Here is a 26,163-nt window from a genome sequence, read left to right on the forward strand (position 1 = left end):
CTAGGCACTGTTTTTGACACATCTACCAGGTGAACTTCCACATGCATATCAACAGATTTGATAAAAAAATAAACAGTCATACTGAAGTAAAAAGATCTGTCTTGTTGTAATTGTTCAAGATTGCTCACAGAGCTTTATCAGTTTCATTCATTCATTGATCTGGAGGGAGCAACATAAATGCTTTGTTAATGCCAACATTTAAGATGCTTCTCCAAAGACAGCTGGGAATGAGAATGGAAGATATTACCTTGGATCATCCTCAAAGAACCATAAAAATTATTGCCAAAAATCTTCAGAGTGTTCAAGTAAGGAGGATTTTTTTTTTTTTTTTAATGTGATAACCTATTGCAAAAGGAGAAATTTGTATCAGAGACAGACAAGCCTGACACAGGAATCAGATGCCAGACCTGTCCAGGTCTCGGTGGAGAAGGCATTTAAGCAACTACTGGCCAAGGTCAGGGAGGTTATTGCGAAGTCTCAGGGCGAGGCATGGAAACAGAAGCCAGCCAGTGCCCCTAAACGCCATCCCGGGAGCAGGTGCCTCGTCGGCCACACCTCAGTGGACGTGGCCGAGCCTGGGGAGGGCTCTGCTGCCTCCACCCGCTCCAGGTGGGCGGTGATGGGGTCGAACCGGCCGGGTGGAGGGGGGCTTGCTGGCGGCTGCGAGGAGCCCATGCAGATGTGGCTCCTGCCCAGGGCCTGGCCGTAACCCTGCTCTCTCCCCCAAGTCCCCTGTGTTATTTAGGTCGGGTTCGCCCCGCCGAGCGCCCCGGGCTGTGCCGCCGGTGCTGCCGTCTGGCCCCGCCAGCACTCACCGCTGACAGGAGAGAGGGCAGCAGCAGCGCGGACCCCGGCCGCCGTACCCCGCGGGGTCTCACAGGAGCCGGCCCCGCGCCGCAGGGAGGCGGCTGGGGCAGCGCCCGGGCTCGGAGGGGCGGGGGAAGTGGCGCGGGGCGGTACTGGGCGGGCGGGGCCGGGCCAGGCGGGCTGGAGCGAGCGGCGGCGGCGGGAGAGCGGCAGGGGCACGGCGGCGGCATGGCTTCGTCGCAAGGCAAGAACGAGCTGCGGTTCGCCGACTGGATGGCAGCGCTGCCCGGCAGCATCCACCGCACCCCGCTCACCAACCTGGCCATCCCAGGTAGGTGCCCCATCTCCCCTCCCCGGGGGCCGGGATGCGCCGGCGGGGCGGAGAGCGGAGCAATTAGCGCCTTTCACTTCGTGCCGCGCAGGAAGGCAGCGCGCCTGGGGCTGCGCTGCTGTGGCTCCTTTCTTGAGATACCCTGTCGTGCTCCCGTCCGCTGCCTCGCATCCGAGAGAGCGGGGCAGGTGCACGGAGGGGTGCCTGCAGGACAAGGTGCTGCGGCCCCGAACTGAGACGAACTTGGAGGCGGTGGCTGTCAGAGTGTACAGGCGGGATCTGTTATTTGTGTGGAAAAGCAGCTTGTTTCTATACTGCTTTATTGGCGTAACAAGCCATTTACTGGACCTCATCTACGAGCAAAATGCCGTGTATTGCCTGTTTCCTCGTAAATGCATGTCGCCAGCTTGGTTCTGAAGGTCTGAGCTGGGGGGCTAGGGGGAATGCGAGGCTGCTGGCTGTCGTAAGGGCAGTCAGACCGCTCCGCCGTGCGACTTCATTTCTTGTTGCCTTCAGAAATCATGCAATCTCAACAGAAGTGTAAGTAGGATGAGAAATGGCAGGTCATGGTGCTCCGACTTATGAACTCTTTCCTGCACCTTCCACATTTCTTTTTTGTAAGATATTAGCTCTAACTGTAGACTTATGCAAAATACGTACCAGAATCCAAGCCAGTAATTGGTTTGGATTGATACATGGTTTAAGGGAAAATCTAATTTTGCAAGACCTCTTTATCAGCATCCTGTCCCCTCTGAGATGTCAAATAGGAATGAGGTTTCGGAGATACTGAAGCTGTAATGTCTCTTAAGCTCCTTATGAGAAATGTTGGCTTCCTGCAAGTTTTATGGAGCAACTGCTCATTGCTACAGCAATTTTTATAACACTAGGAAAAAATATTTTAAGATAATGTAATTGCAGCATCTGTTCAGTAGAATATGTTTTCTATAGTTTTGTTTAAGCACCTTTTAAAATTATATGTCTCCTAGTTTCTTACAGTATACACAAGCTATGTCTAGTATTTTACTTGCTACACTGGTTTTTGCCATTGATTGAATATATCTTGCATAAAATTGTATCACTTCAAGGCATAGGAATCTAGCATCTGTAACTATTATGTCAAATAATGTTGGAGCTGTAAAAGCTTTTGGTGTTAATAACTTTTCATTAACTCACAAGTTGTGGAATGGTCTTGCAGAATATTGGCTATGTTGAGAAATGAGTCTGCAATTCAGTGGGCCTTTACAGGTTAAATGTATTTTTTTAATAGACTTTCTCAGTTTCAAGGAGATCAGGGGTGGTTTAGATGAGATACTAGAAAAAATTCTTCACGGAAAGGATTGTTGGGCATTGGAACAGGCTGCCCAGGGAAGTGGTGGAGTCACCATCCCTGGAGGCGTTTAAAAGGCATTTAGACGAGGTTCTTAGGGACATGGTTTAATGTTAGAGTTATGTTATAGTTGGATTTGATGATCCTGAGGATCTCTTACAACCAAAATGATTCTATGATCAAACTTACTTGCTCCTAGATGTAAGAAATTGCCTTTGATATGCAGCACCTTTAACAGGCTTCCTTGACTGTAGTATCACGAGGCTGTTCGTGATGCATCTGTCTCACTGAGATCTCTCAGTCACTTTCTCATAGCCTCTTTGTGAAGTACAGGACAGGTTTTCACAGTGGACGGGTTTTTTTCAGAGCTTTGGCAGTAATAATATAAACTTTCACACTTTGATAACGTGTTTAAATTAAAAAAAAAACAAAAAACCAAAAAACAACAACAACAACAACAAAACCAAAAAACCCCCCACAAATCCCAAAACTATCCCCCCACCCCCAACCAAGCAACAAACAAAACCCAATAAACCAGTCCTACTGTGGACTGTAAGAGCTGGTTAATCCTGGTGCAGCATTGAGCAGTGGGCATATTCTGTAGCCTGGCAGTCCAGAGACTGACCCCTTGCATTGGCAGAACGGCTTGGCTCATCAACAGCCATGCACACAGTCTTGCTTTTCATGTAATTAACAGCAAAACTTTTATGACTTGAGTGGCATAGTGTTAACAGCTTTGAAATTTGCCATTCTGTTATTTTAAATTGACACAGACCTTACCAGCCCATCTCACTTTTAAAATGACCACTTTGGCAAATAGAACCATATTGGGAGGGGGGCAACATATTTCATATGAATTTGTCCATTAGGGAGCCGAGCGTACAGACTGTAGGTATTGCTGCAGTTTAAAAATTATCTTTTAACAGTAAATTTATTATTATATTCAACATACAATGTGGAAATATATAATCTTAGTATAAAGGCGAACATGGGATTGTTTCAATCCTTTAAGAAGAAATGACATTTGAGACATTCATAATGTTTATTTGGAAGTTCCCTTTCATAGGACCACACTTGAACATTGATGTTATGTGTGTGTAATAGCTATTAACATATAACCACTATTCAGATGGTTAATACAAGGAATATGTAGAATCCAAAATCTTGTATGCCAAATTTTTATAGTTATAATTTGTGAAGTTTTAACTGTTTCAGAAAATTAGCATTCATTTACTAATATATTAATAGAATTAGTGCTATATTTTTGAAATAAGGGTTTGGTTCACTTTTTTTCCTTACAAAAAAAAATTAACAGTACATTTCTAATTTTTTTTAGTAAGATGTAAGCTTCCCTTGCAGCAGTAGGAATACTGATTTTGACCTTAATTCAGCAGGATAGAATTCAGTTCTGGAGCTAGAATAATGGTCTAATGCTAATGTTGAAGAAAACAAACTACTAGCTTGAAAATGTTAGAATGAATTTTCTAAATGAATATATAATCACTTATCCAATACAGAGGATTTTCCAGTATACTAGGGGAAAAATGTTGTTTTATGAGAAATCATCGGTACGTTTCTCATTGTTTACAAGGAGTGCATGGAAATGAGATGATGCACTGTGTGTTTGCACAGACATGCGTGTAATATTTAACTGTTGCAAAGAGAAGCACAAAACCCATGGTATTCTACCTTTATCATATTTAAACAATACTGCTGAATGTATGTTATGTTCATACTATGTTTAAAAACATATTTGATCACATTTCTTTTGGTTGTTGTTTCCTTTTTAATTGGTTAGTCGTTAAGCTTATGCAGGCACAAATTTATACTATTTATCACCACTTATGCGTCCATAGTAAGTTCTGGTTTTTCTTTGTACTCCAGTAAATCCATTTATTCATTTCATTCTATGCAGTTCCGGCCACGTACTTTTGTTTTCCTGAGACCAGGAATCCAGTAGATGAAGTGGAGATCTTTAGTATACCTTGAGCCAGCATTGTCAATCAGAAACTTTTCCATTTGGATTTCTTCCAAATACAAGAATAACGCATTATACCATGATGTTTTCTTCTTCCATTGTGCTGTCTGTCTTCTGTTGCACTGCAAATGGCAGTTTTTCCTCAAGTGAAGTATAACAGTAACAAATAATAGTATACACTATTTGGAAATAATGTAATTGCTTAGCTTCCAGAAAATACCATGCATATTTAATCTTCTATTACTATGACAATTAGAACAATGAAAGGATATATTCTTAGCATTTCAGCCCAAGGTGTATGTCTCCCAGTGCTTGTAAACTGCCTGTTATGTTAAAAGATCTGCCTGGCTGAGCTCACAACAGTCTGGCTAAGAAAAAGGTGGAGGATTGTGGATTATTTTTGGTTTTTTTGTGTGTGGGGTGTCTTTTGGTAGTTGGTAAAGTACAGTTTTATTCAACACCTGTGCCTCTTTGACCGTGACAAGAAATAGGTTTTTTGTAGGTAATGTACGTTTATAGAACAGAAATCCCTGTGCCCCCAAGTTGAGGCGAGAAGGTCAGATATAGAGAATCTATATGTTCTGCTGTGTTAATGCCCTCTTAATCTATGTTGAGGATATGAATCATGTGCAATGCAGTAAAATAGACATCAGTAGGCATAATTTCCTTATGAACTGACCCACTTACTTATTGATTAACTTAATCTTACTGATAATCTATAAATATGTATCTACTTTTAGATCAGCGTGAGTTTTTGTACAAATAATATGTGTAATACCTGTTGCTTTTTCCCCTGGTGCAAATATTCCAAGTGTCTGAGAAGTCTGTAAGAATTACTTATGATGGAGAAAAGTATTTTCCTTCTCAAGTAACTAATCCCTCCACTAAAATTGGTGCTGGCCGGAGATATGCTATATGAGGAATCCTGTTGTCGGCTAGGGATATCTGTCCTTCATATAGTGTAGATAAAATATTCTGAATGAATTTGAGACCCAAAATATCCCTCGAGTGGATATTTTTGAGATATAGGACTCTTCAGCCTTTCATTTCATAGGAAGATTTTCTACTTTATTTGAGCAGATGAAGCCTTTGGCCTCAGCATGTGCTCTTGCCACTGGAGGATTCACTGTGAGCAATACAATTCTAAGTGCAAACTATTTTCACAGTTATACCAGATTGGTAGCCATATTTGCTTAATGTAGTTCCTTAAGACAAATGCACAGGACGTGACTGGCTTCTTTTGTTTCTCAGATGAGATTTTTTTTTTTTTTTTAATTTTTTATTTGTGTTTTAACCTATAAAGTTTATCTGTCAGCCAGAAAATTATTACTAGGCACAGCAGACATAAAGGTGGCTTGTTTTAAATACGAATCTGTTGGCAGGTGTTTTTTTTTTTTTTTTTCTTTTATGCTACAGATCTTTAGAAAGAGGGTTTGAGACTTGGAATTTGTATTTCCCACTATCCCACCTTCATAACACTTTGAAAAGAAAGAGCAAGGCCTCATAGAGAATTAGTTTACAAAGAAGAGAAGGTGTGTGTCAGTGTTAAACCTGTGTTAGGAGATGGGAGGTCATACATGGAGACTTGGGAAAAGCATTCATATTATTTTAGCTGGAATATTTTAGCCATTTTGTGAACTACAGCACTGCTGAGGTGACATAACAGCTCTGTTTCAAACAATATTTTAAATTCTTGGCTTCTGTTAAATCAAGTGATTACTTCTTGGGTGGACATTTCTCATTCTCAGCCCCACAGGGAAATTCTTTCATATTAAAAATGTCTAGAAATACTTCCTTGTTGGTTACATAGATATATAACATTTTGACTGTTTAAATGTTATTAAGGAGCTTTTTAATTTTGAGCTCGAGTAGCTGATAAATTGCACGTTCTTAGAGTGAAGAGTGGTTATATATGGGAAGTGCTTGGGACCTGTTTCATCCTTGGCTGTCCACCAGTGGTCAACAGAGTACCTGAGTATGACTGTACCAAAAAAGCTCTGCCTGGAACTGACAATGCGGGTAACTTAGAAGTAAACCTATAATGTACATTACCCACTTAGCTTTTGACATGCATATAAGGATCTGGAAGAAGTGTTTCTTTCTTTCCAGTGCACCCTGTACTCTATTTCAGTGTTTTTCTACCCAAAATAAGTACTTCATGCTTTATTTTGTGTTCAGAAAATGAATAAAGTAACTGACTTTCCTTACTTCTTTTTAGGATAGCTGTATTCTTCCTTATTGATGATCTGCTTTTTACATCAGTTTTATTCATAAAACAGTCTCTCACTGGCCTTGCACATGATACTGTGTCATTTTCAAGCATTTAAAAATATTTCTGTGTGATGCAGTCTCCTCTGGCATTCACCATTATTTTCCCTTGCCATGACGTGTTTCTAGCATGCACAGAATGAAGCTGTTTGGTTCCTCATACTGCCATAAAAAAACAGTTCAAGCCCTTCAGTTACTTGCCCATCTGCTACAAAAACTACCCTGAAACTGCTTTTGCTTGGTTTCCCAACAGGAGCTATTTATTCATTCCAGCAATCTCTGTCCCCTCTGTCTCCTGCGGCTTGGTTCCAGCAGAGCTGGTTTCCTCCCTGACCTGCCTCGCATCCCATCGCCACGGCAGCTGCGGCCGAGGGAAAGGCTTCATCACCATCTGGAATTATTCCTCTCTTTCCACCTCACTGATTTGCTCTTTCAGTTTCATCTCTTGGCTAGAAAACTTCATACAAAACTTCTTACAATCTTTAACTTCGTGTTTGGTGTGCGTTTTATGTTGGGTGACTTTCTGTGCTTCTTCCTGTAATGCAACTTATATTGTGTCTTTTACACAAAATGGTACTTGCTTTGAAGGTGCTCAGACAGACTCAGCAGTGCACATAATAAAAAATGCAGATGCTAAGTAGACAGAGTTTTGGAGACTATAACTTTAAGCCCCCTAAGAGGGCTATGCGATCTCTTCTGATGCTGTGCACAGATATAGGAAATAAAATTTTACCTACTTAATTAGAAACTGCTTGTATGTCTTTAATAAATATTTCTCAGATTTAGTAAACAGATTCCTATTTAACAAATTTACTCTTCAAAGAGCAGCTAGGTCCAGGGAGAATAACCTCCATACCCACCTTGTCTTTTTTTCAAAGTATGTACAAGTTATAGATTGACAAATTATAATTTGTGAAGAGATCTGCTTGTGCAGTCCTTACAGTAAAGGCCATAGGGCACTGCGAAGAATATAGTTTGGAAGAAGGGTGGTGCAAAATCTAGAAAGTTTGGATTTTAATCTAAACTTCTGCAAAGTTGAATTGTTTTTCATTTGACCTACTGTAGCATACCTTAGTTTGATCTTATATTTTCCATTATCGTGAAAAGCTGTATTATATCAGTTAGTAACTATACAGAAGTACTGGGGCAAATCAATATAAGCAAGTGCAATGAAACATTTCTTTTCCCTTCTCAGGTAGCCTGCCAGAAATGGGAATCTCTAGTAATTTCCTCTGTGGGATTTCAGTGATGAATAGCTTATATACTTATTTTCATGTACATCTGATAGAAATATACATCTGATAGAAAACTGTACTGGTACTGCATACGTTTGCACAGCTAGACCACTTGAGGTCATATTTCACATTTCTATAGAAAGAGTTCAGTTTCCTGATTGTGTATAGATAGCCAGCACAGAAATAGTTTGTGCTGAGAAGTGGTTGGCTAATCTGGAGTTCTGATTTTTTATCTTTTTTTTCCTACCATTGACTACATAGAAGAACAGCTTAACCAGAAGAATATAAATTGCAGTTTATAATACCAGTAGTAACTCCTTCCTAAATTGTAATCTGTCCAAAATGCTTGAGGCAAGTCTAAGGATATTCTCTTGTAGAATAGTGCCTGGTAGATGGGGGTTAAATGCTGAAGGGTGCTGAATGCTGCCAGCTCCCTTGGAACCTGAAGGTCCTCAGTCTTCCATCATCTCTGATCCAAGTACCCCAACAGAAACTTCACTGTGTGGTGTTCCTACTGTAGCAAAATGTCATAGACTCTTAGAAGTTGTTTTTGTTGAGGTCTGTTTTAGAAACACCTCATAGTTTTCACCATGAGCTAATTTAAAGCAAATCACTTGATCAGTTTTCAGAGGCTTTGCCATCTTTTAGAACATTTCTGTTCATGTTAAATAAAGTTTAATCTTTGCTTCATCTAATCCATTGTCTGGTTAGCTTGCATACCTAATGCTTAGGTACTTTATTGTAGTGTTTCAACTATGAAATAAAATATTGCAGAATAGCTAGAAAAAGAGAAAGGGGAGAAAAAAAAAGATTTCCTTAGTTGTGGTTCCAGGCTTTGCTCAGCTCTGTGTGACACTTTGGATGTTTCAGGTGGTTGGAGATATATGATGTGGGCTAGTGCTGTGAAGGCAAAAACCTTTATTGGAAGTTTATTGGATTATAAATTTTGCTTGTGATTTTAAAAAAGCCAGGAAAAAGGGCTCTGAACTAACCTGGCCTTTAAATAAATCTTACAGCTTTTTTCCCACCCCCCAGAAAAACCAAAACCCAGTTAGATGAACAGTATACTATGCTTTACCTTGTTGTGCGATCATCCATGATGTATTCATGTTTTGGTAGAATTATTATTTTTTTAAATATTATTAAACATCTGGCTTGTATTTACACTTCGGCAGCCATGCAACTTGGTTTTATAACTATGAAAGCTTGCTAAACTGGGACTTAATTGAGAATTAGAAAAATGTACAGTGTATGAGTTATGTGAAGTGCTCTGCAAACTCACAGACCCATAGAATCACAGGATGTCCTGAGTTGGAAGGGACCCACAAGGATCATTGAGTCCGACTCCTGTCCCTACACAGGACAACCCCACAGTTCACTCCATGTGCCTGAGGGTGTTGTCCAGTCTCTTCTTGAACACTGTCAGGCTTGGGGCCGTGACACCTCCCTGGGGAGCCTGTTCCAGTGCTCCACCACCCTCTGGGGGAAGAACCTTTTCCTAATGTCCAACCTAAACCTCCCCTGGCACATCTTCCTGCCATTCCCTCCAGTTCTGTTGTTGGTCACTAAGGAGAAGAGATCAGCTCCTGCTCCTCCTCATCCCCTTGTGAGGAAGCTGTAGCTGCCATGAGGTCTCCTCTCAGTCTTCTCCAGGCTGAACAAATCCAGTGACTTGGGCTTGATGCACCCAGGACATGGGTGGCCCTCTTGGCTGCCAGGACACACTGTTTGCTCATGTTCAACTTGCCGTTGACCAGAACCCCCAGATCCTCCGTGAAGCTGCTTTCTAGCATCTCTTCCCACAGTCTGTTGACTGAGGGCCTCAAAGTGTATTAGTTTGTCATTTTTCATAGAATCATACTTGTTGAAAGAGACCCTCAGGATCACTGAGTCAAAAAATAACCTAACTTTAGCACAAAACCACGTCCCTAAGAACCTTGTCTAAATGCCTTCAGGGATGATGACTCCACCACTTCCCTGGGCGGCCTGCTCCAATGCCTGACAACCCTTTCCATGAAGAATTTTTTGTCTAATATCCAGTCTAAATCTCCCCTGGAACAACTTGAGGCCATTTCCTCTTGTCTTATGACTTGCTACCTGGGAGAAGAGACCAACACCCTCCATGCTTCAACCTGCTTTCAAGTAGCTGTCGACAGTGATAAGGTCTCCCCTTAGCCTCCTTTTCTCCAGGCTGAACAGCCCCAGCTCCCTCAGCTGCTCCTCATCAGACTGGTGCTCCAGGCCCCTCAGCAGCTTCATCACCCTCCTCTGCACTCTCTCCAGCACCTCAATGTCCTTCTTATGGTGAGGGCCCCAAAAGTGAACCCAGGATTCACGTCAATCAACAGCCCCAGGTCCATTTCAGCCACTCTTGCCCAAACCTGTGGTACTGCCTGGGGTTGTTGTGATCCAAGTGCAGAACCCAACACTTGGCCTTGTTAAACCTCATACAACTGGCCTTAGCCCAATGATCCAGCCAGCCCAGATGCCCCTGTATGGCCTTCCTGCCCTCCAGCAGATCAGCACTCTGTTATCTGTAAATTTACTGAGGGTGCGTTCAATCCCCTCATCCAGATAAATGATAAAGAGATTAAACAAAACTGGGCCCAATACTGAGCCCTGGGGAACACCACTTGTGACCAGCCACCAACTGGATTTGGCTCTGTTCACCACAACTCTTTGGACCCAGCCCTCCAGCCAGTTCTTTATCCATCACAAAGCACACCCAGCCAGACCATGATCTCCCAGCTTCTCCAGGAGAATGCTGTGAGATACGGTGTCAAAGGCCTTACTGAAGTCTACATCCACAGCCTTTCCCTGATATACTAGGTGGGTCACCTTTTTGCAGAAGGAGATCAGGTTGGTCAGACAGGACCTACTTTTCAGAAACCCATGCTGACTGGTTCTGATTGCATGGTATTCTTGTATGTGCCATGTAGTGTCACTCAGTAGGATATGTGCCATGACCTTACCTGGCACTGAGGTCAGACTGACAGGTCTGTACCTTCTTGGATCCTTCTACTGACCCTTCTTGTAGATGGGTGTCATGTTAGCCAGCTTCCAGTCAACTGGGACCTCCCTAGTTAGCCAGGACTGCTGGCAGATAATAGAAAGTGGCTTAGTGATCACCTCCGCCAGCTCCCTCTGCATCCTTGGATGTATCCCATCTCACCCTATAGGCTTGTGGGTTTCCAAGAGGTGTAGCAGGTCACTAACCATTTCCCCTGGGATTATTGTGGCTTCATTCTGCTTCCCAACCTCTGCTCAGGCTCAGAGGCTTGGGTACCTGGAGCACAACTGTTCTGACTATTAAAGACTGAAGCAAGGAAGGCATTTAGTACCTCAGGCTTTCCCTTATCTTTTGTCACTATGTTCCCTCCTGCATCCATCAGGGGATGGAGATTCTCCTCAGGCCTCTTTTTGTTGCTGATATATTTATAGAAACTTTTCTTGTCTTTAACAGTGGTAACCAGGTCAGCTCTATTTGGGCTTTGGCCGTTCTAATTTTCTCCCTGCATAAACTTCACAGAATTCTTGTTTTCCTCTTGAGTAGCATGCCCCTCCTTTCAAATGTTATAAATTCTCTTTTTATTCCCAGGTTCGAGCCAAAGCTCTCTATTCAGCCTGGCTGACCTTCTTCCCTGCTGGTTCGCCTTCTGGCACATGGGGACAGCCTGCTCCTTGTGCATCTAAGATTCCTTTCTTGAAGAGAGACCAGCCTTCCTGAATTCCGTTGTCCTTCAGTACTGTCTCCCACAAGACTCTGCCAACCAACCTTCTAAACAGATCAGAGTCTGCCCTTTGGAAGTCCAAAGTAGCAGTTCTGCTGACCACCCTTCTAACTTCTCCAAGAACAGAAAACAGTCATTTCATGATCACTATACCCAAGGTGGCCTCCAACCAACAGGTTGCCCACAAGTCCTTCTCTATTTACAAACAACAGATCCAGTGGGGCTCCTTCCCTATTAGGCTCACTAACCAGCTGTGTCAGGAACTTGTCTTCCATGCACTCCAGAAGCCTCCTAGACTGCTTCCTCTCTGTTGTGTTGTATTTCCAGCAGACATCTGGTAGGTTGAAGTCCCCCATAAGAACAAGGGCTAGTGATCAGCAGACTTCTCCCAGCTGCTTGCAAAACATTTCATCTGCCTCTTCATCCGGGTTGGGTGGTCTGTAACAGACCTCCACCAGGATGTCCACCTTGTTGCCCTCCCGCTACATTCTCACCCATAGACACTCAACCTTATCATCACCCTCATTAAACTCCAGACAATCAAAATGCTCCCTAATATACATCACTACCCCGCCTCCTCTACTTCCTTGCCTGTCCTTTCTGAAGAGTTTATAGCCATCTAATGCAGCACTCCAGTTATGAGAGTCATCTTGCCGTGTTTCTGTGATGGCAATTATATTGTAGTTTTTCTGCCTCACAATGGCTTCTCCTGTTTGTTGCCCATGCTGGGTGCATTTGTATAGATGCACTTCAGATGGACCATTGATTCCGCCACCTTTTTCTGGTGAGAAGCCATAATTCCTCTGTGGCCATCTTCAAGTGTTTCAATGGTTTCTAACACAGCAATAACCCTTGTATTTCTCTTACTGCATGGCTCTCCATCCCCTGCCTCCGTTGGGATGGCAGACCAAAGGGCCTTGCTAGCACAACCCTCAAATGCTGGCATGTAACCCTTAGGTATGCTTCTGCCGCATGTTGTTTTCTCCCCTCCACCCTCCAAATCTAGTTTAAAGCCCTCTCAATGAGCCCTACTAACTCCTGCCCCAGGATCCTTTTCCCTTGTGAGACAGGTGTGTCATATTTGTTGCTAGCAGGCCAGGTGCCATGTAAGCCAACCCATGATCAAAAAACCCAAAATTCTGCCAGTGACACCAGTCCCTCAGCCAGGTATTGATTTGGTGGGTCTTTCTGCATCTTTCCTCATCATACCCTGCAACTCTGGGGACAGGTGAGAACACTACTTGTGCTCCTGTTCCCTTGACCATGCGTCCCAAGGCCATGAAGTCTCTCTTGATTGTCTTTAGTTTTCTTTTTTCAGTTTCATCACTGCCTACCTTAAAAATTATTAGGGGGTAATAGTCTGAGGGCCCAACCAGAGCAGGAAGTTTTTTTTTTTTTATGTTTTTAACCCTGATCCCAGGGAGGCAGCAGACTTCCCTAAGAAGTGGGTCAGGCCTGCATATAGGGCCTTCTGTTCCCTTTAGAAGGGAGTCTCCTATGACCACAACCTGCCTTTTTTCCTTTGTGGGAACTGTTTTGATGGAGAGTGCTGGGTGACTCATCCTCTGTGGCACCTCCAACTTAGTTGAACCAACTTTATTGTTTGGTTTCATTTGCAAGGGCTCATACCTGTTTTGCAAGAGAAAAGGATTTTGCTAAATACTTTTTTTAAAACTTTGTATTCTTCAAAAATACATGCTTAAAATTAAGTCTGGATGTTCACACCAAAGCCAAATGACATGTTTGTACATCTTCTGAACCAGTGCATGACTGGAATTGTCTTCTCATGTTTCTCTCAGAGGCCTGCCATTAAAGGTTAGAAGACAAATGGAGAAGTTTTAGTAATTTTCATTATTTGTGAAGCTGCTGTATGATCTCAAGAAAGCTGTTAGAAAACTCTACTGTGTTTTCTTCTTTGTAGACAAGGGCTGGTAGTCTCCAGAAGACTGCTGATACTGGGACTGGCTTTGCTCTTAGGAGGAGAACTGGGCTGTGGAACAGTTCACTGACCCCTAGGCAGTGCTTTGGGAGAAAGGCTGTGTTCAACTGCAAAACTCACACAAGCTTTAGGTGGAGTGCTACTTTCCAGAGATCTGAGTGCCACCCAGAAGCTGCTTTTGTCAGCAGATAAGTTTGTCTAGGTGCTGATTCTAATTACTAGCAGAGGAATCCCAGCGTTTGCTATTTTAGACTTAGTCTTATTTCTTTCTGTCGAAGCTCTTAATTTTTGCAAGACTGTTCTAATAACGTAGCTCCTGTTTACAAATAGCGTCTCAGAAGCCATACAAGTTGGTGAGGTGACCTTCCTTATATATAATACATCCACATGCATGTTTCCATCCTTTGATCTAAAAGCATGGTTCTCTTGCATTGATTCCCTCTGATTTGAAGTGTCTGATTTGACATCTCAAAATTGGCTTAGCTATTTATGATGAACAGATCAGGAGATCACTTTGGAGTTACTGCAGAAGGTATCTGCCTGTTGCTTTTTGCTTTTTCATTGCTGGAAGGCAATGAGGACTACAGTGGTCATCTGTTCTGCACTGCAGTAGTAGTGAATCATTACTCAAATAGCTGAGGTGAGCTTGGTATGGATAAAGGGGTTTCTGAACAGTTCCCAGTTATCCTCAGCCACAAAAATGAAGAGAGGAATGTTGATTCAAAGTTCTCCTGGAGATCTAACTCGGGCATTATCTATATCCATCTCTGAATTCTCACTGCACTAAAAGATGTGCTTTTGAGGAGCTGCATCATTGGATCTCCAGAACCTCATCTCAGCAGGTGTGCACTGGAATTAGTTGTGCTCATTGCCTGTGTGTAATAGGCCTCATAGTATACCACAGGAGTCAGCAGTGCATTTTTTTCTGGTCAAAAAACCCCATATTTAAATTCAGGATGACTTAGGACATTTAAGTATGTGAGTCCAAGTCTGGACTTTTCTGTTTCAGGTAGTGTTTGTGGTTTGGCTTTTTAAATGCTACAACTTTCCACCCAGTCAGTATAGTTCTCTCACCATCTCCAGGGCTGAAGTGGAGGCTTGTCCAATGGCATAGAGATACTCAGTGTTAATGAACTGTAATCTTCACAGCATTGCTCAGTTGGAGTTCTGGCTTACCCTACTTCTGATGCAAAATTGACAGCCTTTACATTTTCCAGTAGGAGAGGTTTTCTCGGAAGAGTCCTATCTGGGATGGGAACAGAGAGCACATGCATTTTGACCTTCTACTCATGCTTTAGGGCTTATCTAGTAGCGCAGGCATTTGCTGTGAGAGGAAGCTGGACTTATGCCATTAGCCAAGTGTTATTTAGTGCATGGGCCTAGTGAGTGTTTTGAGAAACATTTCATAAGTTGACAATAAATAAGTAGAAATCAAGCCAGCTTCAGTAATTTTTGGATGTAGCTGTCTTACAGGGGAAACAAGCCAAGGGACACTGTGAAGGATTTGAATGCTGCATGAACAGATGAATACTGTTGCTTCTAGTGTGAAAGAAGCAGGAATCCCTTTAGAAATCACAGCTGGAATATGAAGAAAACTGCGATATCTAAAGTCAGTTTTAATGAACTGCCTATCAGTGATGCAGGCTCTGCTGTTTGGAGATGATGTGAGTATGGACTGATAAAACTAGACATTGGCTTGTTTGGGAGCTTGGGGTGGTGCGTTGGTGGAGAAATGGTTTGCTTTTTTGCCATTAGGTATTTGGCCCTGTCACATCCTCCTGCTCTGCAGGCATCAGAACAAGTTAGTTGACTAGTTTGATCCACCTTAGGATTTAGGTTTGTAGCTGTGTAGTAGTGTACTTCTTACACCACAGTATTATTAGTTTCCTTTGAGGCTGCATCCTTTATAAAAGCAGGGGTAATCTCTGTTATTGCAAAGTGACTTCAGTTTTGCAGGAAAGCTGTGTTGATACGTGGACAAATAAATGCAATGAGGATTAAAGTGAGCGAGAACTGTGTGGTGTGGGAGATGCAAGGGCAGACATCTAAGGCCAGGCTGAGAAGTGCTATGCTGAAGGAGATCGAAGGTGCAGTTAGCTTAGTGCTGTGGCACTGACATAATCTCTGGCCTGTGTCAGGGAGGGGCTTAAGGATGAGATGAGAATAAAGGGATATTCTCCCCCCACATACCCCTTTACTCTCTGATCCGTGGATTTCTTGTGCCAAAAGGTTGCAACCAGATTGTTATATTGTATAGACGCTGGTGAAATGCTTTCGCAGAGGTATTAAAGAGAGATCCGTATCTCTTAGGCTGTAAATGATGGATTAGAGAATTTCCTTATGCCCTGTGGTTGCTGGAGAGTGCAAGGTTTCTGTGGCCATGAGAAGAGGGGACAAGGAGGTTTGTGACACTGTGGGTCAGGGATGGGAGAACTTGACTGGGACTAGAGAGGACTGAGACTAGCCTGAGTCTCTGCTTCTGGGACTGCTTAGATTTTTGTCACTGTATGGATACTGGATAGAGCAACACAACCTGTGCTGGGGGCAGTGGCTACAGCCCAAACACCTCCTTCCCAGCCAAGCATGGACGGTGGTCTCGTTTGTGGTCCCATGGGGCCTATGAGTCTCACCTGCTGCTGCAGAGACTTAGGGGGATGACTGGAGGATGTCCTCTTTGTTCTCCCAATCCTCAGTACTTTCTGGCTATTTACAGTCCTTATAAATCAACTTTTCTCTGATCTCAAGGAAGAATATATCCTTCTGAATCACATGCATTGTGACACCTACCCTAGAGGAACTAACATTTGTGGTGGGCCCTTTCCAGCCCAGTCTACTTCTCAAGTAAGCCCTCAGGCAACACTAAGCCACAGGTGTAATTTTCACAACTGGAATTTATCTTTCTTTGGCATTGTTTTCACAGATGTACCACAAGAGATAAGGTTTCTTAATCTTAAAAGCATCTTTCTAAGCTGTGAATCAGCTTAAATTTTATCAAGAAGAGGGGAGGTGATAGTGTTTTGTTCACATAGGTGTTTTCATATTTTGAATGGTATTCAAAAGCACCAACAGAGGAATTTGATGTCTTGAAAGCAACTGCCCTGAGTCAAATGAGAGGTAATGCCTTTTCCTTTCAGAATGGCTATTGTCTACAAGAGCATGCTGTTCCTGCAACACAGAAGCCAAGAAGCTAAACACAATCCCTTTTATAACCTGTTTTTCTTCAGGTGTCATTTCAACTCAGTTTTAAATGTGGGATACAGGCCAAAACTACCTTGTTAGAGAACACATAAAGCCAGTAGAAATGTGGAGACATATTCTTCTAACATGGCAGCTGTGTTTAAAAGAAAGTGGAGAGAGGCTGGCAATCATGTCTCTCTATCTTAGAGAGTAATTTGTGAGCACTGTTTTAATATAGATGGCAAAGTAGTGTGTTTTCAAAACTCCCACCAATTTATGGACAAACAAGGGAAGACTCAGGAGAGAGGGAAGGAAATATTATACTTGAAATAAGCTTTTTGCCTGAATTTAACCCAGTTCACAGTGATGTTAGGGATTTTTTTGTTTGGTTGGTTTGGTTTGGGGTGTTTTATTGGATAACAAAATTCACTACCTGTGGGGAAAAATTTTGACATTAGCCTGACTGGTTCTGGTTTCCCACTGCCTTGTACCATGTTTAAATGCAGATCTGTATGAAGTGTCTCTAAGTTGGAGCAGTAACTCTGTATTTTTATTTTGGTGCAGTATATGTTATAGAACTGAGTCTATCTTGGTTAGCTCTTGATGGATAAATTGCTTTGAGCAGCTAAAGAAAGCAATGCTGATTAGATGATGGACTTAAATATGGCCCTGTAAATACCCAATGCAACTCATTTGTCAGGAAGATGAGTACACGCCTAGGCTGCTTTCAGTCTTTAAGTGAACCACTATAAATAGCTACAGGAAAGAAAAAATAACCAGTCTTCAAAGTGAAAAAATAAAAAGGTTTACAATTCAGCCTTACCCAGAAATTCCATTGTCTTTGATTATGACCCAAATATAAATTAGGAAACAACTAGAGAAAAGCAGTATTTGGGATTTTACGTATTGCATTTTGAAGCCAACTGACAGACATACTGTGATGACTAACAGTACTAGATCACACCCTTAGTTTGTTATTGTAGCGAGTTAAGGAGCATGCAGAAGTGGAAGAAATAGCATGCAATCTAATATTTTTTGAGACGGTGCACTGTTGAAATACCACTAGGTAGTATTTTGGTTTTTGTCTGCATTGTAATGATATGGGAGCCAGCTGGCCTTTCACAGACTTACTCCTTTTTACTGTAAAATGAAGAAAAATATATGAGGCTATGAAATGCATTAACATTTATTTATAATAATATGTTATAATGTCTAGGCAGGAGTATTTCCAAAATAATCTAGCTCATATTCAAAGTCTTAACATATATTTTAAGATGTTCATATGATTGAAGACTGGAGAACTCTTGGGACAGGTACAGGTTATAATTTTTTGGGTGTTGTTTCCCAGTCCAAAAGTAGTCATCTGTTCCTGGAATTATTGTGGATTTGAGATACACATAGAAACTGAAAATACTCTCAAAGAAAGGGCTTTAAAATATCTATGGTGTATTCGAAGTCACTTGTAGTTGTTTCAAGACAGCAGTATTTGTCTGTTTTCTGAAGCCCTGAAACGCAAGTCTCTTCGTATTTCTTTTGAACATTTCTTACAAAAGATCACTCTTCTTGCTGTAGTCTCTGATCTTGCCTGGATTTTTGTGCGATGACACTAACTGCGGGACATTTTGAAAATGAGTAGTTTAAATAATATGAGGAACAAGGGGAGAACAAAAAAGCAGCTGTCTGAAACATGGCATGGATTTGTGTATTAAATTAAAGGTAAAGATTTATGAATATTTTTGATGTCTGAACTGGGTGCTGAGCGGAGCAGTAGATCTGGAGGTCTTTCAGACATCACAGTGAAAGTGACCAGACTGGGTGACTTTGATATTAGCCCAGCCGAAGTGTGCAGCAGACAAAGGAAGCATCTCAGTGTCAATGTGCAAAAACACTGAAGATTGGTGGTATGGCTGATCTAGGACAAGCCTTCTAATTTCTGACTTTGGCTGATGATTCCAGCGGGAGGTGTGAGTTCAAATTCAGTAAAGTGAACTTAGAGCCACAGACATGCACTTAAAGCTTGTTAAAAGGAACAGTCAGGGCATTGAAAATGCCCCCATCTTGAAACCATCTCCATAGCTGCTGTATTAAAAGCAGATTGTAAAGGAGTCATATTCTGTATTATGACAGGATGTTTTCCTTATTTCATGGACCAGAAAACTAAATGTGTTGCTTAAAATGAGGGAGACTGAGGTAGAATTAGGAAATGAACCTGAGTTTTATAGATCTTAATTTAGTGACAGCCTTTGAACCACGCTGTTTCCTAAACAGTAGTGTAGTTTAGAATTGATGTGTTCTCCTCTTACAGTGAATTACAGTGTGTTACAGCAGAGGGCAAAGAAGGTACCCAAAGCTTATCGTGACAGCAGACTTATTAGGTTTTGATGTTTTGTATGTGATAGTTGTGTGTTTTGCAGCTTGTTATACTAGTGAGGAAAAGAAACGTTGTTGCTTTCCCACAGGAAAGCAACAAAAGTTCATTAGTCTTCAGAGGGTGTGATTCCATACAGAGCCTCTGAGGTGGTCTCTGAAGAGAAGGACCAGTCAGAGGCCAGACCAGATCATAAGTAATTGGTTGCAGCTCCCCTCAGGTTAGAGGGTGAGCACCAGGAGATGAAGTTTCTGGCCTCATTTGAAAAGCAAAAAAAGCGTTACAGCAGTTTCAGCTCAATGGGAGGTTTGCAAGGTTTGCAGAGGAAGAGATGTTTAGTTAGCAGTAAGTTCTGAGTTACATTACGGGTGGCATATGCCATCCGTCGGAGTGACATGCAAACACTGCTTTGTTGTTTTGCTGGGTGTTTCCTGGTGCCATCCGGCAGCACTTCCTCCCCTTTCAGCAGGTGAACCATAGCCAGCTGGTTTTATCTGCATCCTTCAGTCACCCATGCAAAGAACCAGAGTGTGGTTTGTTTTCTGAAGTGAAGATCATTGAAGAAGATGTTGTGGTTTAACTCAAGCTGGCAACTAAGCACCACACAGCCCCTCACTTACTCCCTGCCTCTGGTGGGACAGCGCAGTGAATTGGAAGAGTAAAAGTGAGAAAACTCATGGGTTGAGATAAAGACAGTTTAATAGGTAAAACAAAAGCCATGAATGCAAGCAAAGCGAAAGATTCATTCACTACTTCCCATGGTCAGGCAGGTGTTCAGCCATCTTCAGGAAAGCTGAGGTCCACCATGTGGAACAGTTAATTGGGAAGACAAATTCCATCACTCTGAATGTCCCCCGTTTCTTCATTTTCCTCCTGCTTGATATACTGACCATGATGTCATATGCTATGGAATATCCCTCTGGTCAGTTGAGGTCAGCTGTCCCAGCTGTGCTTCCTCCCACCTTCGTGTGTACCTCCAGCCCCCTCACTGGTGGAGTGGTGTGAGGAGCAGAAAAGGCTGTGACTCTGTGTAAGCGCTGCTCAGCAGTAACTAAAACATCCCTGTATTATCAACACTGTTTTCAGCACAAATCCAAACCATGGCCCCACACCAGCTACTGTTTAGAAAATTAACTCTATCCCAACCAAAACCAGCATGGTTACATATTGTCAGAGTCTTTAGTAAATGTTAATGGGAAGTGGGAGAAAGTTTGAGCACTTGGAAGCCTCCTCTAATACTGTCTGGAACCACGAAGGCACCTGTAATTTTATCCATTCACATAAAAAGATGCAAGAGGGAGAGAATATAGCAAGTTAAAGGGGATATATATACCCTGAAGGCTGGAGGGATGGGGACAAGCCATCTAGGTTACTACCCTAAATCCCTGCTTGTGGATTAGGGTGTGGGTGCTGCCAGATAGTGCATTGCACAGTGTTGTCTCAGAAAGCATCTAGAGCACAGCCCAGGAGTGGTTTGCTGAATGATTTGGCTTCTAAGACTTGAGAAAAAGTGAAGGAAAATGTATGCTCAGAAAGAGCGGGCACAGGTATTACACTGCTATTAAGAAAATAACTGAAATTTACACTAATAAAAACCATATTTTACTGGTAAATAGAAGGATATACCCCAGCACTTCATCAGCTGCTCAGTTCCTTTGTGGTCTCTGAAAGGCTACTTTACTACTGTTGCTTTTATGTATTTTCTGAAAATATGTATCACTGTGATATTCCTTTCCAATATTTTTTTTCCTTAGGATGTCTGTTTGAAAAGAGTTGTCTATATACCATTGCAGCCCAGGCCTTTCTTAAAAAAATGTGAAAGTGAAAGAATTTGCTGTGGAGAAATGTAAGTAAATGATAACCACTCAGGAAAAATGTTTCTGCAAGCTCCCACAGAACAGGGCTGTATTCTGACGATTTGGTTCTGAGATCAAGCTATTTTGCAGCATTGAAATATTCCATGAGTGCCAAGCTAGGATATTTAAAGTGAAAACTGTTGATGGAAGAATATTTTTTTAAAGCTACCAAATTTAAATCAGGATATGGAATTGCTGAGGGCCTAAAATGACGTTTACTAGTAGCTTGTGCCTGCTGTTACCTGCCACTTGCTGGTCTCCTTGACAGTGAATTATATTGACTTTACACAAATAAGCTGATGGAAGTTGTTGGCAAAACCACAAGTTAAAACTTGTTTACTGTTATCCCGTTGTGGTTGATACTTGTTTAAAAAAAAAAAAAAAAAAATTGAAAAAGCTTGGTAGTTGTGTTTCCATCCAATCGATCTGAATGGCTTTCAGGTGAAGACAGCACTGAATTGGTAAAGTTGGGTTCTGGGCAGGTTGTTTATGCACTGCTGCAATGGTTGAATTCTGTTTCATTTAATGTTTTTAATTAATAACCTAGGTGAGAACAAGCTTATTATGGAAATATGTGAGTAATAACAATTGGAAGAATCACATGAGGAAAACAGGAGCCCATATTGCATCATGGTGAAATGAAATTCATTTAGATAAAAATAATCTAATAGGTTGGGGCCGAAATGCAGGATTATTCAAAAGGTAATTGTTTTTTCAGAAGAGGAATTTAAAATACAGTAATTCTGAAAGAGACCTAGAGTGTAGCAGTGGCTGTGATTTTGACGTACAAGGCAGCAGGGAAAAAATTGCCACTGCAGGTTTCAGCAGCATGCTCAGAAGCGTGTAGCATAGAGATGGTATCTGGTGTGGCCACAAATGAGGTATGGTATTCATCGTTACTGGAAATACAGACAGAAATGGAAGTGAAGTGACAAAGCCCTTTGAGATAGTGTGTCAGTGTGAGAAGCAGTGAAGCGCCTGGGTGCAACTTTGGAAATGGAGCTGAGATTAGCATGTAGTGACAGAAACAGGAAAAATGGTATTGATGGTGGATTATTTCTTCATCATTCCAATAAAAGAAATGAGGTATGATCCTGTTGTGCTCCTTTAAACATGGATTGGAAAAACTGCTTTGCTGTAAAACAGGGAGTTACCATGTTAACAGCTGAGTGTCCTGACAGTGCTGTGCTCCATAATCGCAGTTGTCTGGTTGCCTAAGAAAAGAGTATTGCTGTATAATATGTCAGAGTAGGATTTCAAAGCCTCCAGAAGAGAAAATATTGAGGAATGGCATACTTCAGCCAAAGGCAGGAGGGGCAAGCTGGTGAGACCAGCAGAAGAGGCTGCAATCTTTGCTGCTCCTCTGCATTTCAGTCTCAGTATCCTTGGGAGTCAGTTGAAGATGATGTCCTGTAAATTATTCCATGAGCTAGCCTTTTAAAGCTTTTCATGACACATTTTGTTCTGACACTAGAAATTATGAAATCCTGAGGAGACCATTTGCTACATCACAACCATGAAGAAGGTTGATGTTAGAGACCCTGTGAGATTCATATTTTTGATGGAACTGTCTCTTCCTACAGAGTATGAAAATGTTTCTGAGGCTGATTAAAGAATATGAGCTATGTTTTTTCAGGATGGCTCTCTGGTAGGAACATAACTATCACAGCATGCTCTGGGGGTAGTCAAGAAGTGAAATATAAATGTCATTTTTACTCCATATATATTCAACTTGGAATTAAACTGTGCATTTTTACCCATGAGACTGCGAGCACAACTGATAGATTGAGAAGTGAAATCTGCTAAAGCGAGATTAGAATTCTTTCCAGAAAAAACACTACATCTCAGCACAAGGTTTCAGGGTTGCTGTAGACTCTATTGAATTGGATTATTCTGTGGCTTGAACTGATTTCTTCCTCTGTGCTATGCAACAGCCCAACATAAATAACCATTACCTATTGTGATCTGAAAGGTCTTTAAAAAGACCTTGCTCTGAAATCCCCTAAGACTGTCATTGTCTATTTTCCAATGAATTCTATATTATGAGAAAAAGTAACAGATGCTTTTCTTCATTAGCAGTTGACAAAAACTAACAAAAAATGAATGCTTTATTTAGGATGGAAAAATGGGCATTTTCTCATTTTATTTTTGATCAAAAAGTTTTAATTCAGTCATGACCCCATTCAGATGTATTAATTCAGTAATGAGAAGATATAACAAACCCAGAGGATTTATTTCAAACCTAAATGTTATGTTTGAAGCACCATGTGCTTGTACTGCCATCTCCCCATTGTCCTACTCTCTAGAAGGTATTGTGTGCAGTTGTAGGGAAAAGCAAGAACAGAGGCAAACAGATCTGCTACCTCCCCTGTGTACTCTTGCAGTTTACAGCTACTAAAAATGGCATAAACTTTGCTTTTATTTCACTGAAATACTTATGCATCTCTAAATCTTTTGGTAATGCTGGATGTAAAAACACATGCTTTTTCAAGACCGTGAAAAATGTTCAGCTAGTTCTGTTCAAAAAGCCTATAAGGTCAAAGTATATCTTTATTCTATGAGTTTTTCTTAACTTCTCTTTGTGTCATTTTATAAATAGGATATTTCTTGTAAAAGATTCATTTGCAGGGAGCTGAGTGCCTCTGTACAGAATACTATACTGCACCGAAACTACGCATCTTAAGCCCCTGTTTTAAACCTGTTTCAAAAATGAACAGATATCTAGTGGAAAACCTTCCCTTCTGTGACATTGGTAATATATACATATATATTTTTTAAACACGTTACGTATTTTAGTTTTTGGTGAGTATGGATTTAGGTCAGAAGCAGGACTTGCAGGATGGAAACTCTTGACAAAGAGCCAAGGTGAGCTGGAAATACTTGAGAACTAAATTAATTTCTGCCTCCAGTGTTTTACATCTACTTTCCTTGTGGAGCTGTTGCCATTGTAGGCTGTTGTTGTTGAACAGCCTATATCGAGTTCTAATATGACTTCTGTGTGAATCTGTGGATATTGTCCCTTAATTCCTTTGGGTGTTTCTATTCAGTAAACCAACCATGTAAGATTACTTTCTTTAATATAATACCTTGCAGGCATTCTTTAACAATAAAATGTCTAAGCTTGGACTGATAAGTGATCACACATAAAAAATTGATGTTATCTCTTACTGATTTAAGTAATAGAAAATATATTATGGAATGGACAACATGTCTTGCTAGTTTATGTCTAAGAAAATAATCCTTTTTCTTTTACCTGAAAGACCTGGAAAATGTGGTAGTATCACCACTTTGCAGAGGCTTCTGAGATCTCTGTTAGAAACAAAGCTATTGTCACTTCTTTATATTAAATAAATAAATAAATAAATAAATAAATAAATAAATAAATCAATCCTGCAATAGGCAGAGGCTACTCCTGACAAAGTTATGAAAGAATATTTCACTGCAATGCCGATTTGTTGTGTCCTTCAGGAGGAATTTTACCCAAATGACTAAATGACTGGTTTACTTGTATGTGTCCTAAAGCATGAGTCTTTTTTCAGTCTTTTAGCACCAAAAGTTTCAGTTCTTTGGGGGAACAGGATGCAAACAGTGGTATCTGAAAATACTCACTTAAATGATATGCAGATAATACATGGACTGACATGATATGGCTCTCCAGATCAAACAAGGAGTGATAAATGTGGCACAGTTAATCAGAGGTGTTTAACCATGGCTACAACAACTCCTCATAACCAGATTTTTTTTCCTCACTTTATGTCTTCCTTCATCTTCACTATACTTACTTAGTTGACTTATACAACAAATAGTGCAATCCAATTTTTACTTTTGTTACAGTTACTGACATTATATATGAAATTTTTCATCCTCAGTCTTTTAAAAATCAAACCGTTATTGTGTAGCATTGAAATTAGGTAGCTTCTTTTGTATTTTCATCATGTTTTGGCAGAAAAAATAGTGTTTAGTAGGAGCTTAACTTTGGATGTTTCTTTTCCTTGCAGCAGAGTAAGATCTCAAGTATGGGCAATTTATAATGACTTTATAAAAGCTCAAATTCTAAAAGCTTCAGAAAAAGCCAGAATGTTAATAAAGTACAATGTGTCTGTGATCCTGGTTCAGTAGGTTAAAAACACTTGGGATATAGTAAATTAAAAGAATGAAAAGGTGCTTCTTGAATGCAGTGACCCAGTGAACTTCTCTGAACACTCACATAACTTTTCTTAAGAGAAGTAATTGTGTATGGGAAACTAATCTGTGGGTGTTTACTCACTGCTGTGTGCTATATGGACAACTCATAGGAGAACAGCTTGATGAATCTGACTGATAAACAGGCTGCAAAATGCAGACAGTATTATGTGTCGACTGGACCTACTTCTCAGGGAAATCTACTGTGTCCCTGGGGCACAGGTTAAAGATGTTATCAGAAAACTTCATACCCTGGTATGGCCCTCAGATTACTATCTATTATTGCTTTTTCACATAGGCAGTGGTGAAGTTAAAATAAGAAGTCCAAGATTGACCAAAAGAGACTTCAGGGCCTCGGGATGATTGGTTAAGGGATCAGGAACACAACTATTTTTTTTTTTCTCTGTCCTTCCAGTTGCAGGGAATGATGTTGGAAGAAATGGGAAGATCCACCTGATCAATACCTGGTTCCAAGACAGATGTCACCAACAGAATTTTGGAATTTTCGATTACTAGTCAGTCTATCTGATGCCAGGTTGGCTGGTGACAGACAGGGTATGCCTGTCTCAAAGGAGGAAAAGGATCTTTGCACAAGAGTTAGCAGGGCTCACTGAAAGAGCTTTAAACTAGATTTGAAGGGAAAGGGTTGAAACCCGTCTCACTAGAGATAAGCCATGGGGCAGCATGACAATGATAGGGGGACAGTGCACTAGTCAGGTCCTTCACTCTGCTACGTCATGTCCTGAGTACACTAGAACACATTTGAAACATCTCTGTACTAATATGCGCAACAGCTTAGTCCTCCCAGTGGAGGCAGGGGATGGAGATCCATGAGGCAGCAAAGACACAAGGTTTGTTGATGCATTAGAAACCCCAGAAGCACCTGAAAGTAGTCACATAGGAATTAGGGCTTCTCCCCTCCCAAAAGGGAAGCAGGATCAATAGCTGAGTTGAAGTGCATCAA

The 26,163-nt window shown here is 41.3% G+C and overlaps 1 protein-coding gene across 1 annotated transcript in view; it reads left to right on the forward strand.

Moving 5' to 3' along the window:
- Positions 1-1,035: 1,035 nt before the first annotated feature.
- Positions 1,036-26,163, forward strand: part of PLCXD3 (phosphatidylinositol specific phospholipase C X domain containing 3) — a gene marked incomplete at both ends in the record, with an annotated part of 82,864 nt that continues 57,736 nt past the window's right edge. Inside the window, one exon of the mRNA XM_080362378.1 lies at positions 1,036-1,138. Within this exon, the coding sequence (XP_080218504.1) occupies positions 1,036-1,138 (103 nt within the window). The remainder of the gene's footprint in view (positions 1,139-26,163) is intronic.

The sequence above is a fragment of the Nesoenas mayeri genome (assembly GCF_963082525.1).
Source record: "Nesoenas mayeri genome assembly, chromosome: Z".
Classification (NCBI taxonomy): Eukaryota; Metazoa; Chordata; class Aves; order Columbiformes; family Columbidae; genus Nesoenas; species Nesoenas mayeri.